Source organism: Coniophora puteana, assembly GCF_000271625.1.
Source record: "Coniophora puteana RWD-64-598 SS2 unplaced genomic scaffold CONPUscaffold_6, whole genome shotgun sequence".
NCBI lineage: Eukaryota > Fungi > Basidiomycota > Agaricomycetes > Boletales > Coniophoraceae > Coniophora > Coniophora puteana.
In genome coordinates, this window is record NW_006913058.1 from 1,614,894 (window position 1) to 1,633,546 (window position 18,653).

Genomic DNA, 18,653 nt, shown 5'->3' on the forward strand with positions numbered 1-18,653 from the left:
TACGCGCACCCCGAAGAGACGAGAACATGCTCTCCGTCAACGGCTCCCCGCTCGCGAACCCATACACACTCGGGTTGGGGTGGTTCGCAGGCGCCGCGGACGATCCCTCCGATTCGGACGGGGATGGGGACGGCGCCGAGGGCGAAACGGGGCTGTTGCCCTCGGCAGAGCACCCGAATCCACAAAGAACGCAGAGCCAGGCGAGCAACAGGCCCAAGAGCCGCAACCTCAAGAAAGCCAACAGCGGCATCACCGTGCGGCGCGACCCCTCCGTCACCTCTCTGACGTCCTCATCTAGCGGCGGCTCGCACGTGCCCTCCGGCGCGCTTACGACCTCGAGCCGCACATCGGACTCGTCGAACGACGGGCACACCGCACAAGATCCCCCGCGCCCGCCCTCGGCCGCCTCGTTCCTGCAGAGCGCGCGCGCGATCGTCGCGATACCCACGAAAGACGGGCACGTCCTCGAGTTCGACCCGCTCACGACGAGCCCGCGCGCGCTGGACGCGCTCGTGGGCATCACGGACAGCGCGAAGAAGCAGGCCAAGGACGAGATGGTCAGGCTTGTGCAGGCGGCGGTGAGCAAGTGGACGTTGTCGTGACGGTGCTGGTGATGGTGCTGGTGGTGCTGTTGGTTGGGGCGGTTGGCTGTGTTGTGTGCTTGTAAGACCCGTACATGTCTGTGCATTTTACATATCTATAGTGCCCATGATTGAGTTCGTGTAGTACTCTACTCGCGGAGGCGTCACTCGAATCCATCGGTCGGGCTTCACTTCTTGGCATGCGCGCTCTTTTCCTCTTTCTCTTTTCTCTCTCTAATACCGTATCTCATCATATCATCTATTTCCCCTCTTTCCGGTTCGCAGCATTGAGACGATGTTTGTAGAGTTTACGATATACACTCGCACCCAGAACTCTTCGAGCTCCCGTCGAGACCTTGTACCGACCACCGTTAGCATTGCCACGTCCTAATTTATTGCACTGCATCTTGGTCTGTTATGACAATACCCACATTATCGTCCATATTAGAAATTCGATGCACTCCTCCGTCTCCTTAAGCATCCAACAGCTCCAAAAACACAGGCCGCGTCACGAGCCCGTTGCGGTTTCGCACTAGGGCGACGGGGCCGGGCTGTTTTAGCCTGTTGGTGTGCATGGATGGTTCATTTAGTAAAATATGCAACCGGAAATCAGGGAAGATCAGACGCACCTTTGGGCCTGGCGCTGCAGCTCGACGTACACGCGCGCGGGCACTGCGCCAATGGCGAACCCGCGCCCGCGGGTGAGCGAGAAGTTGCCTGTGGTGACGTAGCCGATGATGGATTCTTGCGGGGGGATGTGGTGTTTGGCCTGTAGCTGGAGCGAGACGGATGGGGGAGTCAGTAATTAGGATCCGTAACTTCTTGCGTCGAAAGAAAAGCAGAATGAGAGACTCACGTCGCTGCCGTCCTCATCCGCACCAAAATCCACGTCCATCTCCACCTTATCATACTCGTCCTCCTCCTCTTCATCCCCTCCACTTTGTGCTTTTGCCTTCTCCGCATCTCCACCCCTCCCCTTCTCCTGCCCCTCCGTCGGCGCCTCGGGCCCCTTCCCAGGTGGCGGCGGCTCCGGCCGCCCCAGCGCCTCCACGAGCTCCCTATCCTCCACCTTATACAGCACGCCCATCTCCTCCGGGTGCCCTCTCCCAACGACACGCAGCCGCACGCGCACGAGCGCACTCGCCCACAGGTCCGCCGCCTTCAGCGGGGTGTATTGCTGCTCGAGCGGGTCAAGCGAGCGCTTCAGCCGGAGCGCGTTAAGCTCGGCTAGAAGGGCTGCGGCGGGGTTGAGCATGTCCCCGAGCGTGCGGAGGAGCGAGGGGACCTGGGGACCGCGGAGGAGCCATGTTTTCATGGGGTTGGTGTTCGCGACGGCAGACGAAGGTTGCGTTGGAGCTGTAGCAGGCGGGTCGCGCTGCGCAGGAACGAGGTCCTGCCCCTTCCCCTTGTCCCAAGCGTTGTCCTGCGCCTTGGGAGCTTCGAGCCCCAACACAACCTCCCAATCCGCTCTCCACGCGCTCCGCGTCCCGCACTTGTCAAAGTTCACCCTCTTCGCAGGCGGCTTGCGTTCCCACTCCGCCCTCTCCTTCGCTTCCCTCTCGCTCGCGAACTGCTCGTAGAACCCCGTACACGGATAGTCCCTCGGGAAATACGGCGTCCCAGCCTCGAACGCCTGCGTCGCGCGCTCGCGCTGCGCACCGACGCGCGTCCCCGTGTGCGTTAGGGCGCTGAGAAACGCCATGGGCCATCCCGCGGGGATGACGAGCGTCCAGCCGTGGATGCCGGCCGAGTCTTCCTGTGCGTGCGATGTGCTCGTGCGGGATGAGGTGCCGCCGAGGCCGAGGTTTGAGATAGAGCCGGAGGCGGAGTTGGATTTGGGGAGCGAGGCGGAGGCGATGGACGCGGGGTTTTGCACGGAGCGCTGGATAAGCAGCAGCGGGACGCGGTCGTCCTGGCGGAGGGCGCGGAGGGGTGTGCCCGGGATGAGGTTCTGAAACGTAGCTTGTTAGACTCGAGCCTTGCGGTCAATAAGGAAGACAGATGCTATCTTACCTTAGAACGCCGCTCGTCGAGATCCTTTTTCTTGTACTTCGGCTTCTTAAGCGATTTGCGTGCCGACTCGTCCCATATGTCGCTCTGAGCGAGCTTGGCCGTCGGGAAGCAGAAACATGGGTCATCCTTTCCCAGCGAGGTGTTCGCCCCTGCTGTCGGTTTGGCATTCTTCGGAGGGAACCTAGCAAAGTCAAGACACTTATTGGTCGAACGATATCGATTACTCACTTGAGACGCGGATCGAGAACCTTGAAGCCAGCAACCATACCCCGCGCAAGTGATCCAGTCGTCTGAAGGTCGTTTAGGGAGGCCCAGAACTGCAGTGGCAGCATTCAAGCATAAGACTCTCACTTTCAACAGATACAAGAGGCCAGCGCACCTTCTTAAACTCATCCCTATCCTCATCTCCGGCAAGCGCTAAAGCACCTTTGATTACCTGGCTCGACTTGGGTCCCATAATCTCAAACACGTTGACGCTGTCCGAAATGTTCGAGATCTGCACCTGCCAGTGCGCGCCCTCTACAATCCCCCTGGCGTTCGCAGCTTGGACGACGTGTTCGCCCGCCTTGTGTAAGGCATCGAAGACATCTTGGTATACGGCGGGATGGCACCACATCCAGACGATGCGTGGTGACGAAGAGGTAGAGGCGGAAGAGACAGTGTTTGAAGCTTGCTTCTGCTTCCCTTTTTGCTTCTGCTTCTGCTTCTTGGATGACTCTTCCAGGTCAGCTGAGGAGGCGGGGGAGGTTGAAAGAGGTTTCCAAATGATGGTAACGGGGCCGATGAGATCGAGTGGGTACGCTGCGTGTTTGTACATATGCGTGTCTACGGTTCGGGAGCCGCTTTTCCCGCTGAGAATATTTCGTGAATCTCTCGCAGTGTAGAGATTTGCTGGAATATGCTCACCGTTTGAGCGATGGCCCCTGGGGATCGCAGCAGTTCTCGAGGATGGAAAGCAGGGGCGTCTCGGGGCCTTCAAGCTGGATGAGGTTGTAATATGACGCGTCATGAATAATAGAGCCATGGACAGATGCACGGTGAGACGAGCGGTAGGATTTCTCGTTCGGGTGGACGGCCTAGCCGGGCGAACGGGCTTTATCAATAAAAGGGATAAGAGTCAAAAGGGAGTAACGACTTGCCAGGCGGTAACCCCACATGTTTTCCATCTTCATACGCTTTGCATGCCATAAATGCGTCTCAAGCCACTTCTTGTCGCCTGAGGAGAGCACCACATGTCAAGATGACGAGCTCTTGGAATAAGTTGACCACCACTTACGTTGACGCTTAAGGAGCGACTCCGTTCGGCTTATCTGTTTTCCTTTGCCGCGTTTTGGCTGAGAGCGCCCGAGAGCTTTGCGTTTGACAGGGTCCATCTGAGGGGGTTGTGAGAGGATAAAAGACGAAAGCTGAGTTACACACCTCTTGCCGTGCTCTCTCTCTCAGGCGTAAGGGAACCCGTCGAACGTCGTGGCTAGCTGCTCTGCGACGCAGATGACGAGGGAGGGTTTGCCAGACGCGGGTCGTCGAGCTTTCGCTGTTGGAGGAGTCAGCATTCTGTCACGATGCCCATCTCGAACTCTTGCGTACCTTGCGTTCTGCATGGCCGTCTGCATCGCAGAGATCTCGAAAGCTCGCGCCTACAGAATGAGGTCAGTGCCCGCCAGGAGCCATTCAAGGAGTCATAAATCTGACCTCGGTGAATCTTTCCACGTCGATCGCGCTTGGAAGGCCTTGCATGCCTGCCCAGATGAATTGCGCGTTGATACATGACTTCTTGCGGAGGCAGGTATCACGTACTGTCGAACCTTACGCCAGTCGCTGACTTGGACGTGCCATTCCCCGTAACATTGTTATGAGATGATGAACCAGACTGCTGAACAGCAATCGTCCGTGCCTCCGTCATCTTTTGCTTCTTCCTGTCGCGGAATGACTGTCCCTCGCCTTCATCGTTTTTCCGTTTAGGGGCCATTTGGGTATGAGGATGGGAATCAGAAAAGAACGTCGAGTCGGAAGACAATCACAACGTGAGAGGTCAACAGAAGATGAATCTTAAGGATGAAGTGGGACAAACGTTACGAGAGTCACCAGAATTTATGCGAGCATGCTCAAGCGCGTCGCGGTTCCCAGCCAGCCAACACGCGACAGGTGGGCGGCGGCGGGAAAGAGTCCGGTTAAATCCGGTCCTTCAACAACACCTTGCTCACTGCCCACGATGGCCTCCTCGTTATGCCGCCTCTCCACAGTCCCTAGGGTCGCACAGGGCGCTCGCTCTCGATTCATCTCCACCTCAAGAGTCCTGCGCGAGGAGGCGCAGCCCACTCCTAACATCGGCACCGTCCAGGAGCAGAAGAAGCCAGTCGGAGGGTTCCGTGGAGGGTATGTCCACCGTCGTGAGCTTTCCGGTTGACGTTGACGCGAATTGCGATGGGTTTGGCGTTGGAAGTATCATAGGATTCCTCTTTGGCTTCTCTCTCGCCTCGTCGTTTGCCGCCTACTCACTGTTGGACGAATACAAGCGCGCCTCTGCAGCACTGCAGGCTAGTGTGGAGGAGCTACAGGTCAGCACGGAGAAGGTGAGTCTCAGTGCTCCACCTCTGCCTGCATACAATGTTCAACTCGTCGTTCTATAGGTGTCGTCGCATGTCCGAAGGATTGAAGCTGTCGAAAAGGACCTGAAGGCGCTTTCATCCGGCTCTGCTAGCAAGGAAGACCTTTCGCGGGTGCGCGCAGAGCTTAAGAAGGTCTACGACGGCCTTCACATTGGTGCGTTCTTTGCTCCCCTCACCTTCGACTCTATTACTGACCACACCACAGAGTTCCTTGATTTGAGGTCGCACGTATGGGGCATGCGTAAGTCATTCATGTCTTCCCTGCCGTACCTCTTCTGACCATAACCCACCGCATAGAGCAAGACCTCCACCATCTGGCCAAGAAGGAGGCCACTTCCGTACATGTTGTTTAGAGTATCCTGTCGAGGTGATCCCGTTCCCATGTCCCGATTATCATTAATACAAGACATCTTAGAATCAATTTTTGCTCTTTCCTCATCGAAAGGTTTCGTTAATGTTCGCGTAGCTCGATTCTTGATATCGCATTCTATCTTGTGTGGGGTCATGAATCCATTTTTCATATCCTTGCATCGTCATCCAGCCCGCATTCGCAGTAAGTTAGTGGCCAAGAGCTGACGCAGCTTGACAGGTAGAGCCGGGTGTGCGCGACCCTCCAGTTACTGCTTCTGAGCCAGCTATTTCTCCCTGCCTTTGGCGTTTTCCGGACCCGAATCGGAAAGTCGTGGCCCATCTCTCTAGTGTCTCGCCCATCCATGACGGCTGCGGTCAGTGCTGCTTGGCGCGGTTGGGGTTGGGGTGGTCTTGGCGACTGGGTGAACGCAAGGGGAAACGTATACATTTTACTTTCTCATTACTTGCCACCTTCCGATCTGATCAGCTGCCTAACCACGTAACCGAACCAACAAGCAAAACCGCGACATCCTAGTGAGAGTACGATCCACGCCTGTACAAGTTTACAACATTTCTATTCAAGTGGATGAAGCTCGCCGTATCTAATTAAGGTATTCGATCTTGGTATTGAGAAGACGCATGGTGAGACGCTTGTTGTTTTTCAGACCAAGAAACGTTACTGTGCCAGAATATATCACCAGTCGCAGATAATGGCCTTCCTGATCCGACATGGGTCGGTACCTAGCAGGCAGCCAACATAACCTGCGCTGCCTCTTTCGAAGCCATCCGTCCGTACCCAGACAAAGATCGGACCATGAGAGTGCGTCGTAATAAATGTTGGGGTTATGTTCTTCATCGACATCATACAGCCACTTCTCGCTCTGAGCAGCTTTGTTTTCCAGAGCTGCGTTCAGCTTCATGACGATACTGCTATCTCTACTCTTGCTGTATATCCGTTCAAAGCATGGAGAAATGGCTGGGTAAAAACTGTACAGTCCTGTGTGCGGCACCTCCGCTACTGTCGCAATTTCTGTCGTCGCCACCTTCCACCGCAGGAGGTACACCAAAGTACCGTCTATAGTCGGACGGGCCCAGAGATGAACAAAGTCTTGACCGACAGAAGCGATAGCGCATCTGTTGGAGTTTTTGGGCCAGAACTGAGGATGAAGGGAAATCGAGCCCGTCCGGAGTAACCCGTCGTCGCTGAAAGAATATGTAACAACACCGTATGAGCCGTCTTCTAGCGTTCCCAGTATAGCAATCAGCTCAGAATCGCTCGAGAATCGGATGTGAGTGCATCTCTTGCCGTTCCAGTTGCATCTCACGGGAGTGGGTTCCACAGCGAGGTCCCAGATTTGCACTTTGGTGCCTTTAGACGACCCGCTGCGACCTGCGATGGCGAAATAATTTCCACTCTGCGAGAGCGCAGTGATCACCTCATCAACGTATGTCTCCGACAAGATCTCCGTTCCCTTCTTGCCATCTGAGGATTTGTAGTCCACAATGAGGTAGCGATTCTCGGTATCCAAACACTTGTATGCCTTCCAATCTTCTAATTCCGATGTGCAAGCGAAAGAGTATCCATTTTCAAGATAGGGATCCGAAGACGACAAGTGAAAAGTGGGCTGGTGAGCGGCCTGAATGAGGTCCAGGAGCCAAATGTCGCTTTTCTCGCAGATCATACCGACGCAATCCGATCCGGGCGTTCTCCAGCTTGTCCTAGTAGCGCCGCAGAATGCCACGGTATGCCCATCCATGGTTGCGCCTACGTCTCGACCGAGGATATAAATCACCTCGAACGGAGATGATTCTGAGGGTGTTTGGCCTTTCCCGGACTTGATACGCTTGATTTTGCATGCTCTACGAGATGCGGAATCGGGTACGGTTTGTGGTTGGTCCGCCATCCCAGCCTCCTCTCTGCCCAGGGAAGAACTGGCCTCGCGCTGCACAGACCAAGGAAGCGCTGACAGGAGCTTCCGTCCATAATTTCGACTCGCAGGCAGAATACTGTGGTGGAAGCGAAACTGTGGCAGATCTCTAGAGGGCAAGTATGAGCTGCTATGGAAGATATAAGCATCTTCCGGCCCGAAGAATAGTAGCACAAAATTCTCGACGACGTGGTTCTTCCCACAGCATTCCCTACGCAACATCTCTCGCCCAGTCACTGGGTCGAAGATCAGTGTGGAGCCCATGAAGTGCACCATCAGGCAGTCCCCTTCATGAGAAAAGTCGATGGTTGTAGAGCGTATCTTGAACCTGAGCCAGTCACGGTCCCTGTTGAAAGGGAGGATAGAGCGCTGTGGCTGCTGGGAGAAGCCACCTAGAGAGACATTCGATAGTTGTTGGCGGGTGATGACATCGTACACGGTGACTTCCTGATGGAGGTTATCTGCACCTCCCCACAAGCAGGCGAGCCTTGCTTCATTATGGGAAAACGAGACACAACCGATGAAAGGCATCAGCATGCTGTGCCCCGCTTCTCTATCGCCCCCGAACGAGATAACTGTGCCATGGGAAGGCTGCCATACGTGACAAAGCGCCGAAGAACTCTGGTAGAACGCTATATGCGAGCCACTGTGAGCAATCCCTCCCCGGATGAGACATGGTTGGCCGAGAGGAAGAGATGCTAATAGCACCCCTGTTGCCGTACCCCACACATGTACTGAGCTTGGAGTAATAGCCGCGACTTCCGAACCGTCGGGTGACAGAGTAGCTGTAAATTCCAAATCCTTTGCATCCACGCTGATCATGCGTGTAACACAATTCCACTCCTCGTCTAAGCCTTCTTCGATCGTGAAAACGGTTGCGCTCTGTAAAAGATGATCATAAACCTGCCGGATCTTCGATTTTGCTGGGCTGAATGGGAGGGCCGACTCGTAAACGTGTAAAGCTGAAGAGCTGATAGGATCAAAGAAGTCCAGTGTTAGTCGCCAGCTGTCATACAGCAGTGCTATGACATCCTCCTTAGACGAGAACGAGTCCTTCGGCCAGGCCTACATAGATGTTGACTTTAGTGATTAGTACGATGCGATGAAAGTAAATCTCTCACCGTCACGAGTCTCCGAGCAGTTCTGAGTAGATTTACCCCAAGACCAAGTTCACCCAGCACCGCATAAACCTCAACTGCCAAAAGAACACGTCGTTGGAGGAAATCCAAAAGCTGTTCTTGGACCTCATCGTCGGGCGAGACATGTTGGAGATGGTGAACCCAATAGTGACACGCATATCTCAGCGCCCAAGGAATACCCTCACGCCGCTGGGCAAAGTCGGGTATCTCTTCATGCAGCAGAGACGGGTCTTTGAGCCCGCATATGTCGCGCTTTAACAACGTCCTCATGGTCTGAAAGCAGGTCAATGTCAGCTGATGGTGAATAGAATCACCCTCATCTTGAGCGTGTTTCTGTAAAAAATCGCGAAGAGAACTATGAAAAATCTGGACTGGCTCGCGCGACTCGAGAGGAGGGATGGATACCAGAGCTGAAAAGGGGACGAGGTAATGGTGCACGTGGTCGGCGAAGAGTTGATTCAAGTCAGACAAGGCCAGAGGCTCGGCAAGATCCATGATAAGAGAGAGATACTTGGTGCCTTTGGCGCGCGTGACAGGGTCTATTTCGTCGATTATCGAAGAGTACAGGTGATGGATATCGCCCCAAACGTGCTCCGCATCGCCACGTAGCATGTTGCACACAAGCCGAAGACGATTCTGAGGCTGATCTACGTCCACAAATCGCAAGATAGTTGCAGCAAAGATAAAACGCCCTTGTGATCGCTCGCAAAGCATCTGTGGATCTTTCTCAGGAGGCCATGGCTTGGGCAGTGAAGAAGATAGAAGACGATTGTTGTATATCTCTTGAAATGCATGTCGAAAGAAGTACCTAACATCTTCACGAGAGTCGAAGTCCTCAAGTTGGACGGTGTTGAGAACAACCGACATGCCGATGTCGCTCATCACTGAGCTAATCTGAGGCCATGGCCGACTGGTGATGAAGACGTTGTTAATGTGGAGAGACGAATCTTTGACGAGACGAGCGAACAGGCGTACGGAAGGAGCTAAGTATGATGTACCCCTGCTAGTGCCCTCGTCAAGTGCGTCCAAGATGATTGACATGCCAGGCTTGTCTTTCCAAATGAATGCTAGCTGTTTCAACGGCTCGCAGATGAGCTTCTGCAGCAGTTCAAAGCGTGATTTCTCCGCAGAGAGGAGAGCGGGATCATCACAGATAGCTTTAACAATGACCTCTTTAGCACGAGGATGATAAAGACCAATCTGATAGGCAAGGGTTAGAAGGACATGGTCGAAAGTGCTGCGCTTGGTATGTTTTCTGGAGAAAAAGAATGTCCCTGCGAGCCGGCCCTCCTTGCTAAGTTCGTCAGCGAGTGTGTGAGCTACAGAAGACTTCCCTGAGCCAGACTGCCCCGAAATCCAGACAATCTTGCTCTTGTCGTCGTAAGCGATGTCTTTGAGCGTTTTGAGAAGCTTGACTCTGGTTCCCGGAAGACATCTGGAGTGGGGGTGACGCTCGTTCGAATCGTAGATAGCGCCTTGAGCGCATTCCTGTGCAAGTTTTTGCCAGCTGTCATTTGCTACGGGTTGCATACCAAGCTATAGGCGGACACATTTTTAGGAGCGATAAGTCTTGAAAGATGGCAAACATACTTCTTATGGTTCTGTTTTGCTGGTACTGTGGTGGTAACGTCTCTAGTTACAGCCCTCTGTACAGCACACAACGTTGCAACTCAGCTTCGGGAAAGACCGGATTGCGCGGAATCCATCAAGCTGCGCAAGACCGACCCTCTCCAAAAACTCCTGCTGAGTACACCGAGCAAGCTCACAGTAATTCCTCCAAAAAATGTTAGAATGTACTTATCATTGTGCGAGAAAGCCTAAGCAGAACGCACAGAGTTCCTAGATTTGATCAAAGGCATTATCACTGTCAGTGTTTACCATTGAGAAATGTCGCAAAGTTTACATATTGGTTGCAATGACCCTTCGCTTGTAGTTTAATTACAATGTAATCCCAACGGACACGAGGCATTGCAATTCATTGCAATGAAGTCTCAAGAAGCTTGCAATCAATTGGATTCGTTCGTTACCATTGCAATCAGGTTCCAACGGTTACTCAATCAAGAACTCATTGCAACCGGAAAATGAACTTTGCGACAGAGCGGAGTTCTAATTTTGAAGCTCATGCACTCTTGGTATCCTCCCACTTGCCTCTTTTCTGAACTGAAGTAACAATTACGCATCAGACTCTCTGATTTTCCTATCTGCATAATCTTCCTATCATCAACTTCAAGAGGGGATCATGCGGGACAGTATCCCTACTAGCATTCCTGTGCTTCCGCTAGGTGAAGTGCTGACCGACAATGCTATGCTCTGCTAGCATCTCTGGTGGAGTCGGGCTGAGCAATAAAACCACGACAGGCCTAGAGTTTCATTCTACGAAAACAAAGAAATCACCATTCTGGGCTAAGGAGGGCTGCGGAGTCGTAGGGCTGTTCAGCGGTCAGCGCCCGTCAATCCATAGTTATACGAACAGTGATTGGGTACTGCCTGAGCCCTGGTACCGCCAGATCGTAATATTGGCGACGAAGATCACAACGAAGTGGTTTTCGCCATGATCCTCGAGCTAAATCGAACGAATCCCCTGCAGGATGGAGAGACAAAGACTTGACCAAACCACCCGAGGGTCGAGGCACGCTGAGGCTGTTCCCAAAGTCCACTTACATCTGATGTCATAGCTCATCTGACCATCGTTCCATCCCACAGTGCTGGCAGGGCGTGCGAAGCTCCAGTGCACCTGTGCTTTTATCCCCGTCCACGATGTCCTATGCATCGAAAAGGAAGACCTCAAATGCTTGGACCCCACTAGGATGTCGTACCGATGCACGCGCTAACTCGATTGCATCTTCCAGCCCTAATTATTACGCTCGTGACTGCGCATCTCACCTTACGGCGGGGCAGTGCCTCGCACTAGTGGCGTTGATGCAATCACTAGCTTTCATTGCTTCCTCATCTTTTTGGCGCAGTTTCGCCCATTGGATAGCGACCGACAGCCCCGGTATTGGTGTCATAGCACCCATGGCGGTGAACGCACTCTGGCATAAGTAGAGGGGGCCGAAGATTGCAGCACTTCAGCTTACTTTCCTCCTTGATTTCTAAGCTCACTCAGGTGCTGGACCGGTAAGCGTCTCAGGACCATGACATGCGTTTCGACAAGCTAACATCAAGCATTATACAGCCTACTTGTTCAATTCAAACCCCTTTACCTTTCGTAACGCGTGTTTTCACCTCCAAACCTTGCACGACCCCCTCAATCCTACGCCAACAAACATCATCATAATGAAGGCCTCCATCGCTTTTGCTTCCCTCGTCATGTCGGCCGTCGCCGTCGTCGCGGCTCCCGCGCCAGCGTCATCCACCACCGTCACGCTGCAGAGCACTGGGTCACCGCTCGGCTCATCGACGACCACCGTCAGCTTCCCCGCATCCGGGACCACGGCCCCCGCGGGAGGCATGAGCGGCAGCATGCCGACCTCGTCCGCGAGCGCTCCATCAGGCAGCGGATCCTCGGTTCCGCCGTCGTCTAGCGCGACCTCGCTCGCAAGCTCTCCAACGGGCAGCGGCACCTCCGTTCCTCCCTCGTCGAGCGCAACCAAGCCCGCAAGCTCCGGGTCTGCCAAGCCTACGAGCACCGGCACTGCGCCTCCTACAGGCCCCACATCGGTCCAACAGGTCGTAGCCGGAGCTGCGGGAACGCTCAACAGCCTCATCGAGGACCTCGTCAGCGGCAACCAGATCTCGTCAGCGGTCGGAACACAGCTGGGCGAGCTCGTCAAGTGAGTAGACCATCTAGGTCACTCTTATCCCTAGAACGGTATTCTGACGTGCGCTTCGTACAGCATGACAGCCCAGGACTTCGTGGCCATCGTGAGCGCCAGTGCTCAGCCAGCAGGCAACTCGACTGGCAACTCGACTGGTAGCCCGACGCAGAAGCGACACTACCTCGACTAAGCGGCCTAACGCCAAGTTTTGGCGCAGCTTTGTAACTAGTAGGCCATCGAGCTTCCTACCGGGACCATGATGTACTGTAGCATAAGGACAGTTGATTAATGTTGTGTGTATATACTGCATGGACTTGTTGAGATAATAGACATTAGTTTGTATTCTCCACTTCGAGCACGCTCTCATAACATTAAGGCCGCCTAGCTCCTACCAACAATCCGGCAGTAAGGCCTTCTGAGTTCTGAATATCAAACAAATACTAACAGATGCATTCGGCAAAGAGGTCCCGCACGACTCGCAGCCCCAAACTCCCACAGCCTGAGCAGCGCTCACTTACGCAACCTCTCCAACAAAACAGCAGTATGACAACGATATAGCATTGTTCCTACTCTACAACCACGCAATTATGGTATATATCTACAACCAGCAACACAAACTGTCAGCGGTCCGTCACATGTACTCTACCTACAGCCGTACGCCCCCCGAGACTATATATGATCACCCTCTCCTGTACGACACCGAGGACCGAGAAACAAGATATAACAAAAGAAGAGGAAAAGATTATACTGAGAACAGTTCTAGAGGAGAAACGAATATATCAAAGAAGAGATAACGGAAAGTCGGGTGGTAGCGATATATTCAATAAAAACACAATGACGACAAATGGGAGGATGTAAGAGAAGAATATGGTAGAGTAAGAACTTAGATACGGGGACGAAGATAGAAAAAAGAACAGATGGAGAGAGGGCGAGAGGGCGAGCTGAGATGCAATAGCGGGCAGTAACATAGCGAGGACAACAGCAACGACAACGATATGTAACAAGGCACCAGGCCCTCTCGTTCGAGCGGCGACCGCAATAAATACAATGATATGACGGAGATGGGAGTGGTGGGACACGGGAGACAGATGGGACAATGCAGGTGTGCGTTGTATACATGCAAGAATATGGGCAAAAGTCAATATGTGGGAGAGGAAGTGCCAAAGGGGAGTACATGGGTGCGGGCATAAGCGCCATGCAAGATATAATACACTGAGATGCACAGTGCGTGTTTTGGGTGGATGTGTATGCATGAGAAGGGGAAGACGTCCGACATGCGAATGAACATGAATCACCGGTCATGAGTCGACCATCTTGAGCTCATTAACAAGGCGCTACCCAAGGTATGACAACGTCAACTGGGGGCAAGAATAAAAAGGAAGAAGATAAAACGCACCTCAGCCATATCCTCAAGACTCTCCGTAATCTTGCCTCCTTGCCCAAGGAGAATCCCATACTCAAGCAGCTGCCGCATATAATGCGGGTTGATGATCGTCTCGTCCTTCGCCAACAGCGCCTTCGCGTCCTTCCTCCTCTGCGTCTCGCCCTTCTTTCCGCTCGTGCCCACTCCCCCGCCGTCCCCGTTCTCCTTGAGCGCGACCCACTCTTGCTCGAGCAGCTCCGGAATCGTCGCCCGATCCTTCGGATTGCGATGCAGACAGCTCTTCATACCACTGATCACGTCCGCACGCACGCGCCGACTCAGATGATCGAGGGTCCGCCGCTCGCCCGTCTTGGTCATGACGGAGGGCACGGAGGATTCAGGAAACACAATCTCGTGCGCGAGGTCCGGGATCGCTTTCATCTTCTGGTAAACTGACAGGTGCTGGAACGGCGGTGAACCATATACCATCTGGTACAGGATGCACCCAAGCGACCAGACGTCCGATGGGCGGCCGACCTTGAGCCGGCGCAAGCCCTCGGGGTGCTCGATTGCTTCGGGTGACATGTAGTTCACCGTTCCGATCTACGAAGCAGACAATGTCAGTCAACACGTGCCTATCACACAAAAACAACAAGCACGGAACGCACCTGATGATCCCGCTGGATATTCGTCGTATCATTCGCAATCGCATTCGCAATCCCAAAATCAATCAACTTCAGCTGCCCGCGCACAAGCACAAAGTTCGCCGGCTTCAAGTCCGAATGCACAATCTTCTCCTCGTGGATAACGTGCACCGCCTGCAGCATCTGTTGCCAATAATAGCTCACCCACACCATGTTCAGGCCCTCCCCTTGCCTCTCCGTGAGCAACTTGGCCAAATCCACCTCGCCGCACTCCATCACGAGCATCAGGTGGCCTCGCGCGCCGCCCGATCCCGGGCGCAGCTCCGAGTCGAAGAGCTGGATGATGCGCCGGTTGCCCGCGAGCCGCTTGAGCAGCGCGATCTCGTTTAGGTAGCTGTTCATCGTCTCGTCGTCGGTCCGGTCGAGCGAGACACGCTTGATAGCATAGATCTCGTTCGCCGCGTTCATCACGCGGTACACGCGCGACGAGCCGCCCTTGCCGATCAGGTCCAGGCGCGCGTACACCTTTCGGTTTACCTACGTAAAGAGCAGCATCAGCGCCGAAGTTGGTATTGGGTAGGACCAGAAGAATAGAACACGCACGACAATGTTGTGGTTTCGCACCGCCGCGGCCTGCTGCTGCTGCGCAGGTGGCGGAGGCGCCTGCCTGTGCGCCACGCTGCCCCGGGCACCACCCCCAACCGAGGACCCCTTCACCAGTTCCGGCTCGCTCTCCATGCTCCGCCGGTTACTCTCCCTCTCCCTCTCCCTTTCTCTCTCCCTGTCCCTGTCCCGCTCCCGCTCCCTCTCCCTAAGACCTTGCCGGTCCCTCTCCCTCTCGCGATCGCGTTCGTATTCCCTCTCTCGCTCCCTTTCACTCTCCATCCCCCGCTCATCCCCACTCTCCATCCCCGCAACCCACGTCTTCCCGCCCATCTTCTGCGCCGTACCCCCAAGCCCCCCACTAGTAGTCGGCGGACTCGGCGCCGTCGGGCTTCTCCGATGATATACCGAGGACGCAGCGGGCGGGTCGGGTTCCCCGCGCTGGGACGGCGGCCGCTGCGTGCGCTGCGTCTCCCTGTCTCTCTCCCTATCCCTCTCGCTTTCCCGTTCCCTCTCCCTCTCGCGCTCGCGTTCACGCTCCCGCTCCAGATACGACGACGGAATCGGCGACATCCTTCGCCCGTCCACGGCCAATGACTTCGGGGAGAGCCGCTTGTGCGACTGCTGCTGCTGCTGCTGCTCCCCCGTCGGCGACCTACTTCGCACCGTGTCCGAGTCGCGGCGGTTGTTGGTGGCGCGTACATGGTGCGCGTAGTGCGCCGCATCGAAGTGTGTCGGACTCGGGGAGTGTCTGCCCACGGGTGCTCCCGTGGCTGAAGCCGAGACAGTGGACGACGAGGGCACGTGGGCCATGAGGGGGTCGTCGCGGCCGTACTCGGACATGTAGTCTACAAACACCAGAGCCATGTTCGTGTCAGCAGGAGCTACGTTGTGCAAGGAACTAGGAAGGAGAGACGCGGGAACGATGATGGGATAAAGACAAATGGGGGCCCAGAAAAATCGACGAGGATAAAAACGTGGATCCAGACAATGGTGTGAAAGGTGAAAGAAAGGCAGACGTACCGTCCAGGCGATCCAGGTGGTCGCTTCCAGGTCGCCTCATGCGACCCACGTTGTTGTTGTGACCTATGCTGGAGCCAGGGCGTGAGGATGATGGGCCGTATGAGCCGCCGGTCCCGTTCCCGCCGGACAGAGCCTGGTGATGATGCGCCCGCGGAGAAGTCTCGCCTGTTGCAAGGAACCATCCGGTCAGTCAAGGGCTGTACACACCAACGTGCAAACGTCATGATCCAGATAGAGAACGCACCTCCCAAGGGTGCCTCGCCCATGCTTGCGCTCCGGCGTGGTCGAGTCCCGGTAGACTTGGAAAGTGTCGCTGCGGGTGGCACGTAGTTCATGTGCCGCGCACCGTTGCCCCCTGCTCCAGCCGAAGAGGAGGATGGTGGGCGCATGTCTACATCACCGTCGTCTCCGTTCATATTGTACCGGAAGTACTCGCCGCGGTCGCCCTCCTGCTCGCTCTCGCTCCACCCAGCATCCCGCTCGTAGCCCTGATCGTGCACCTCGGGCTCGTGCTCCGTTATCTTGTCGATGCCAGGACCTGACGCGTACTTGGCGCCCATGAGAATCCGCCCGGCTCGGCTGGGCCCTGCAAGGATCTGTCGGCTTGAGCCGCCAGACCCAGGCCGCTGGGGCCCGTTTGAGTTGAAGGTAGACGATGAATAGGCACGACTGGGGAGGCCCGAGACCGCGCGTCCGTCGATCTGGCTACTCGATATAGAGCGGCTCGCCAGCGGCGGGGAGCCCTTCTTCGGTGGGGGGAGGTCGGGTGGGAGAATGTCGGTAGGCTCGAGGGGCGCACTGTTGGCGCCACTCCCGTAATTCTCCTTCTCCTCCTGGGTACGGAGGTCCCACTCATCGTAACGGGCATCATCAAGAGGCTGAGCAGATGATGGGGCGGCCTTGCTGAGCGACTCGCGGTAGGCTTCGAGGGGAATACGTAGGGGTCGGCCGAGTTTGCGGCCCGTCCCGCGGAGACCGCCCGAGAGCGGTATGCCTCCGGAGCGTGCCGAGGGAGCGCCCGGAGTAGTGCTGAGGGTGGCTGGATGCGATGGGACTCGCTGGAATGAGCGCGAGGCTGTCACGGATGAGTGGGGTGGCGGTGGTAGTTGCGATAGGTCATCCCGGGTGGTCAGGCGCCCGTTCGAGCCACTCGCACCACCATGCTCGAGCATCCCAAACGCGCTCTCTGATCGCGACAGGGAGCCCCGCGCATGGGAGATGCCACTTGAAGAGAGCTTGTCTTGATCGATGTTGAGGTTGACATACGACGTCGGCAAGGGGTGGAGGGAAGGCTGTGGTGCGAGGGAGGAAGGTGGTGATGTTGACGGCTTGTGGGAATCGAGCTTCAGGTTGGGCACGTCTTTGAGGATGTCCTGAGGTGTTGGTGGGCTGGACTGGTCGGATCTCGAGGAACCTTTTGATACGCGAACATAGTTGCCAGCCGAGTCGAGCTCGTAGTCGAATGAGAGCTCGATGATGGACGAGTCGTCCGAACCCGCTTGAGGCGATGTCTGGCGCGCCGGTATGGGTGGAACGTCGAGCGAGGTTGATGGGGGTGTATGCGGTGGTGAGATTCGCGGCAATGCTGTTGGCGACGATGTTCTCGAGGATGTGGACGGAATCATTGTGCAACAGTCGCGGGTGTCTTGTGTCGTCCTGTTGGGTGTCTTGATCAGTGAGTTGATTCGACGCTAGTCCAAAGTAAGACAATGGAGAGCTGAGACACGCGTCGTCCGTGACAGCGAAGGGGAGACGGGTGTCTTGAGGTGAGGACGGAGGGAAAAGGGACGTTTTGGGCTGTGTTATGTGCGTTCGAGATTCGAACAACACGAGGCGTTGCGCGCGACAGGTCACGTGCGACTGTCATTTGCCTCACTCTTACGTAACCACCCCGGTTTCCGGCAAGCACATCCGTTTTGCATCCGTCAACCAAACCACGCTTTTTTCTCTTTGTCCCTTTCGGTTTTCAGCAGTCAGTGTTTTCCGGGATGTAATTCTAAGTCAACTTCAGGAGTCAAAGTTTTGTAAAAAAAAAAAAAAAAAAAAAAAAATTAAGTCAGTGTCACCCTACGTCAACAACTCCTCCAGAGTCTGGGTTGTCGACATGTATCGATGATGCACTGTTCAGCACTTCAGCCAGTGTAGCCGAACCAAGACACCACAAGCATACGACCCTCCCGGACAATATTCAACGCCGGAAACACCTCCATGTCATCAAGCGACTCATCACGTACACTTTACAACTTCATTTGCTTGCATAGCCAGCAGTGCCTTCTCTTCAAGCTCAAGCGACGTTCTTGAGACTTCATTAACAAGGAGCTATAACTTTGGAAGAGGATGCCACAGATGCAAGGCAACGAAGTCTTATTAATCTGGATGCGTCACAAGAGAGGAGAGGTAAACAAATGCAGGCGAGGTTGAACCATTGGCGGTTACGAGAAGTAAATTCCAGCACAACTCCAGAAACAAGTGTCGGCTACAAAATCCTATCAGCTCCGAGTCGTTAATTATTGGCGAGTGCAACTCCAGCCACCTACCTTGCCAATGCGTCATGACTCTATGCCACTTGCAATAGCTCGTATTCGATAGAATTTTCATCGGCAATCATCCCCGTGGCGTAGTCGAGCGCGTCCGTGTAATC

General features: G+C 55.0%; 6 protein-coding genes across 6 annotated transcripts; 2 read left to right on the plus strand and 4 right to left on the minus strand.

Annotated features, from left to right (window-relative positions):
- Positions 1-12: 12 nt before the first annotated feature.
- CONPUDRAFT_82357 (POP1-domain-containing protein) lies at positions 13-4,550 on the minus strand. Its single transcript, XM_007770562.1, has 13 exons — positions 4,392-4,550; positions 4,287-4,333; positions 4,182-4,231; positions 4,014-4,128; positions 3,871-3,967; positions 3,734-3,810; positions 3,501-3,670; positions 2,974-3,445; positions 2,823-2,911; positions 2,595-2,775; positions 1,438-2,532; positions 1,211-1,356; positions 13-1,142 (listed from the first exon to the last, which is right to left on the minus strand). Exons 2-13 carry the CDS (start codon positions 4,329-4,331, stop codon positions 1,055-1,057), a joined length of 2,625 nt encoding a protein of 874 aa, XP_007768752.1. The 5' UTR covers positions 4,332-4,333; positions 4,392-4,550; the 3' UTR covers positions 13-1,054.
- Positions 4,551-4,806: 256 nt separating this feature from the next.
- On the plus strand, positions 4,807-5,556 carry CONPUDRAFT_73141 (uncharacterized protein; the record flags this gene model as incomplete). The annotated part of the gene is made up of 5 exons (XM_007770130.1): positions 4,807-4,970; positions 5,038-5,167; positions 5,225-5,357; positions 5,409-5,444; positions 5,501-5,556. 5 exons carry the CDS (start codon positions 4,807-4,809, stop codon positions 5,554-5,556), a joined length of 519 nt encoding a protein of 172 aa, XP_007768320.1.
- A 600-nt stretch (positions 5,557-6,156) lies between these two features.
- Positions 6,157-9,233, minus strand: CONPUDRAFT_73142 (uncharacterized protein; the record flags this gene model as incomplete). Its single annotated transcript, XM_007770131.1, has 3 exons — positions 6,157-8,547; positions 8,604-8,894; positions 9,027-9,233. The coding sequence occupies 3 exons, from the start codon at positions 9,231-9,233 to the stop codon at positions 6,157-6,159; spliced, it is 2,889 nt and encodes a 962-aa protein (XP_007768321.1).
- Positions 9,234-9,689: 456 nt separating this feature from the next.
- On the minus strand, positions 9,690-10,151 carry CONPUDRAFT_56511 (uncharacterized protein; the record flags this gene model as incomplete). Its single annotated transcript, XM_007770088.1, has 1 exon — positions 9,690-10,151. A coding segment is annotated over one exon (462 nt), but the record flags the coding sequence as incomplete, so codon positions are not given.
- Positions 10,152-10,919: 768 nt separating this feature from the next.
- Positions 10,920-12,766, plus strand: CONPUDRAFT_137370 (uncharacterized protein). Its single transcript, XM_007770563.1, has 3 exons — positions 10,920-11,738; positions 11,797-12,394; positions 12,458-12,766. Exons 2-3 carry the CDS (start codon positions 11,898-11,900, stop codon positions 12,567-12,569), a joined length of 609 nt encoding a protein of 202 aa, XP_007768753.1. The 5' UTR covers positions 10,920-11,738; positions 11,797-11,897; the 3' UTR covers positions 12,570-12,766.
- A 744-nt stretch (positions 12,767-13,510) lies between these two features.
- CONPUDRAFT_124522 (Pkinase-domain-containing protein) lies at positions 13,511-15,976 on the minus strand. The gene is made up of 4 exons (XM_007770564.1): positions 14,990-15,976; positions 14,411-14,923; positions 13,776-14,345; positions 13,511-13,713 (listed from the first exon to the last, which is right to left on the minus strand). Exons 1-4 carry the CDS (start codon positions 15,854-15,856, stop codon positions 13,678-13,680), a joined length of 1,986 nt encoding a protein of 661 aa, XP_007768754.1. The 5' UTR covers positions 15,857-15,976; the 3' UTR covers positions 13,511-13,677.
- Between the last annotated feature and the right edge of the window lie 2,677 nt (positions 15,977-18,653).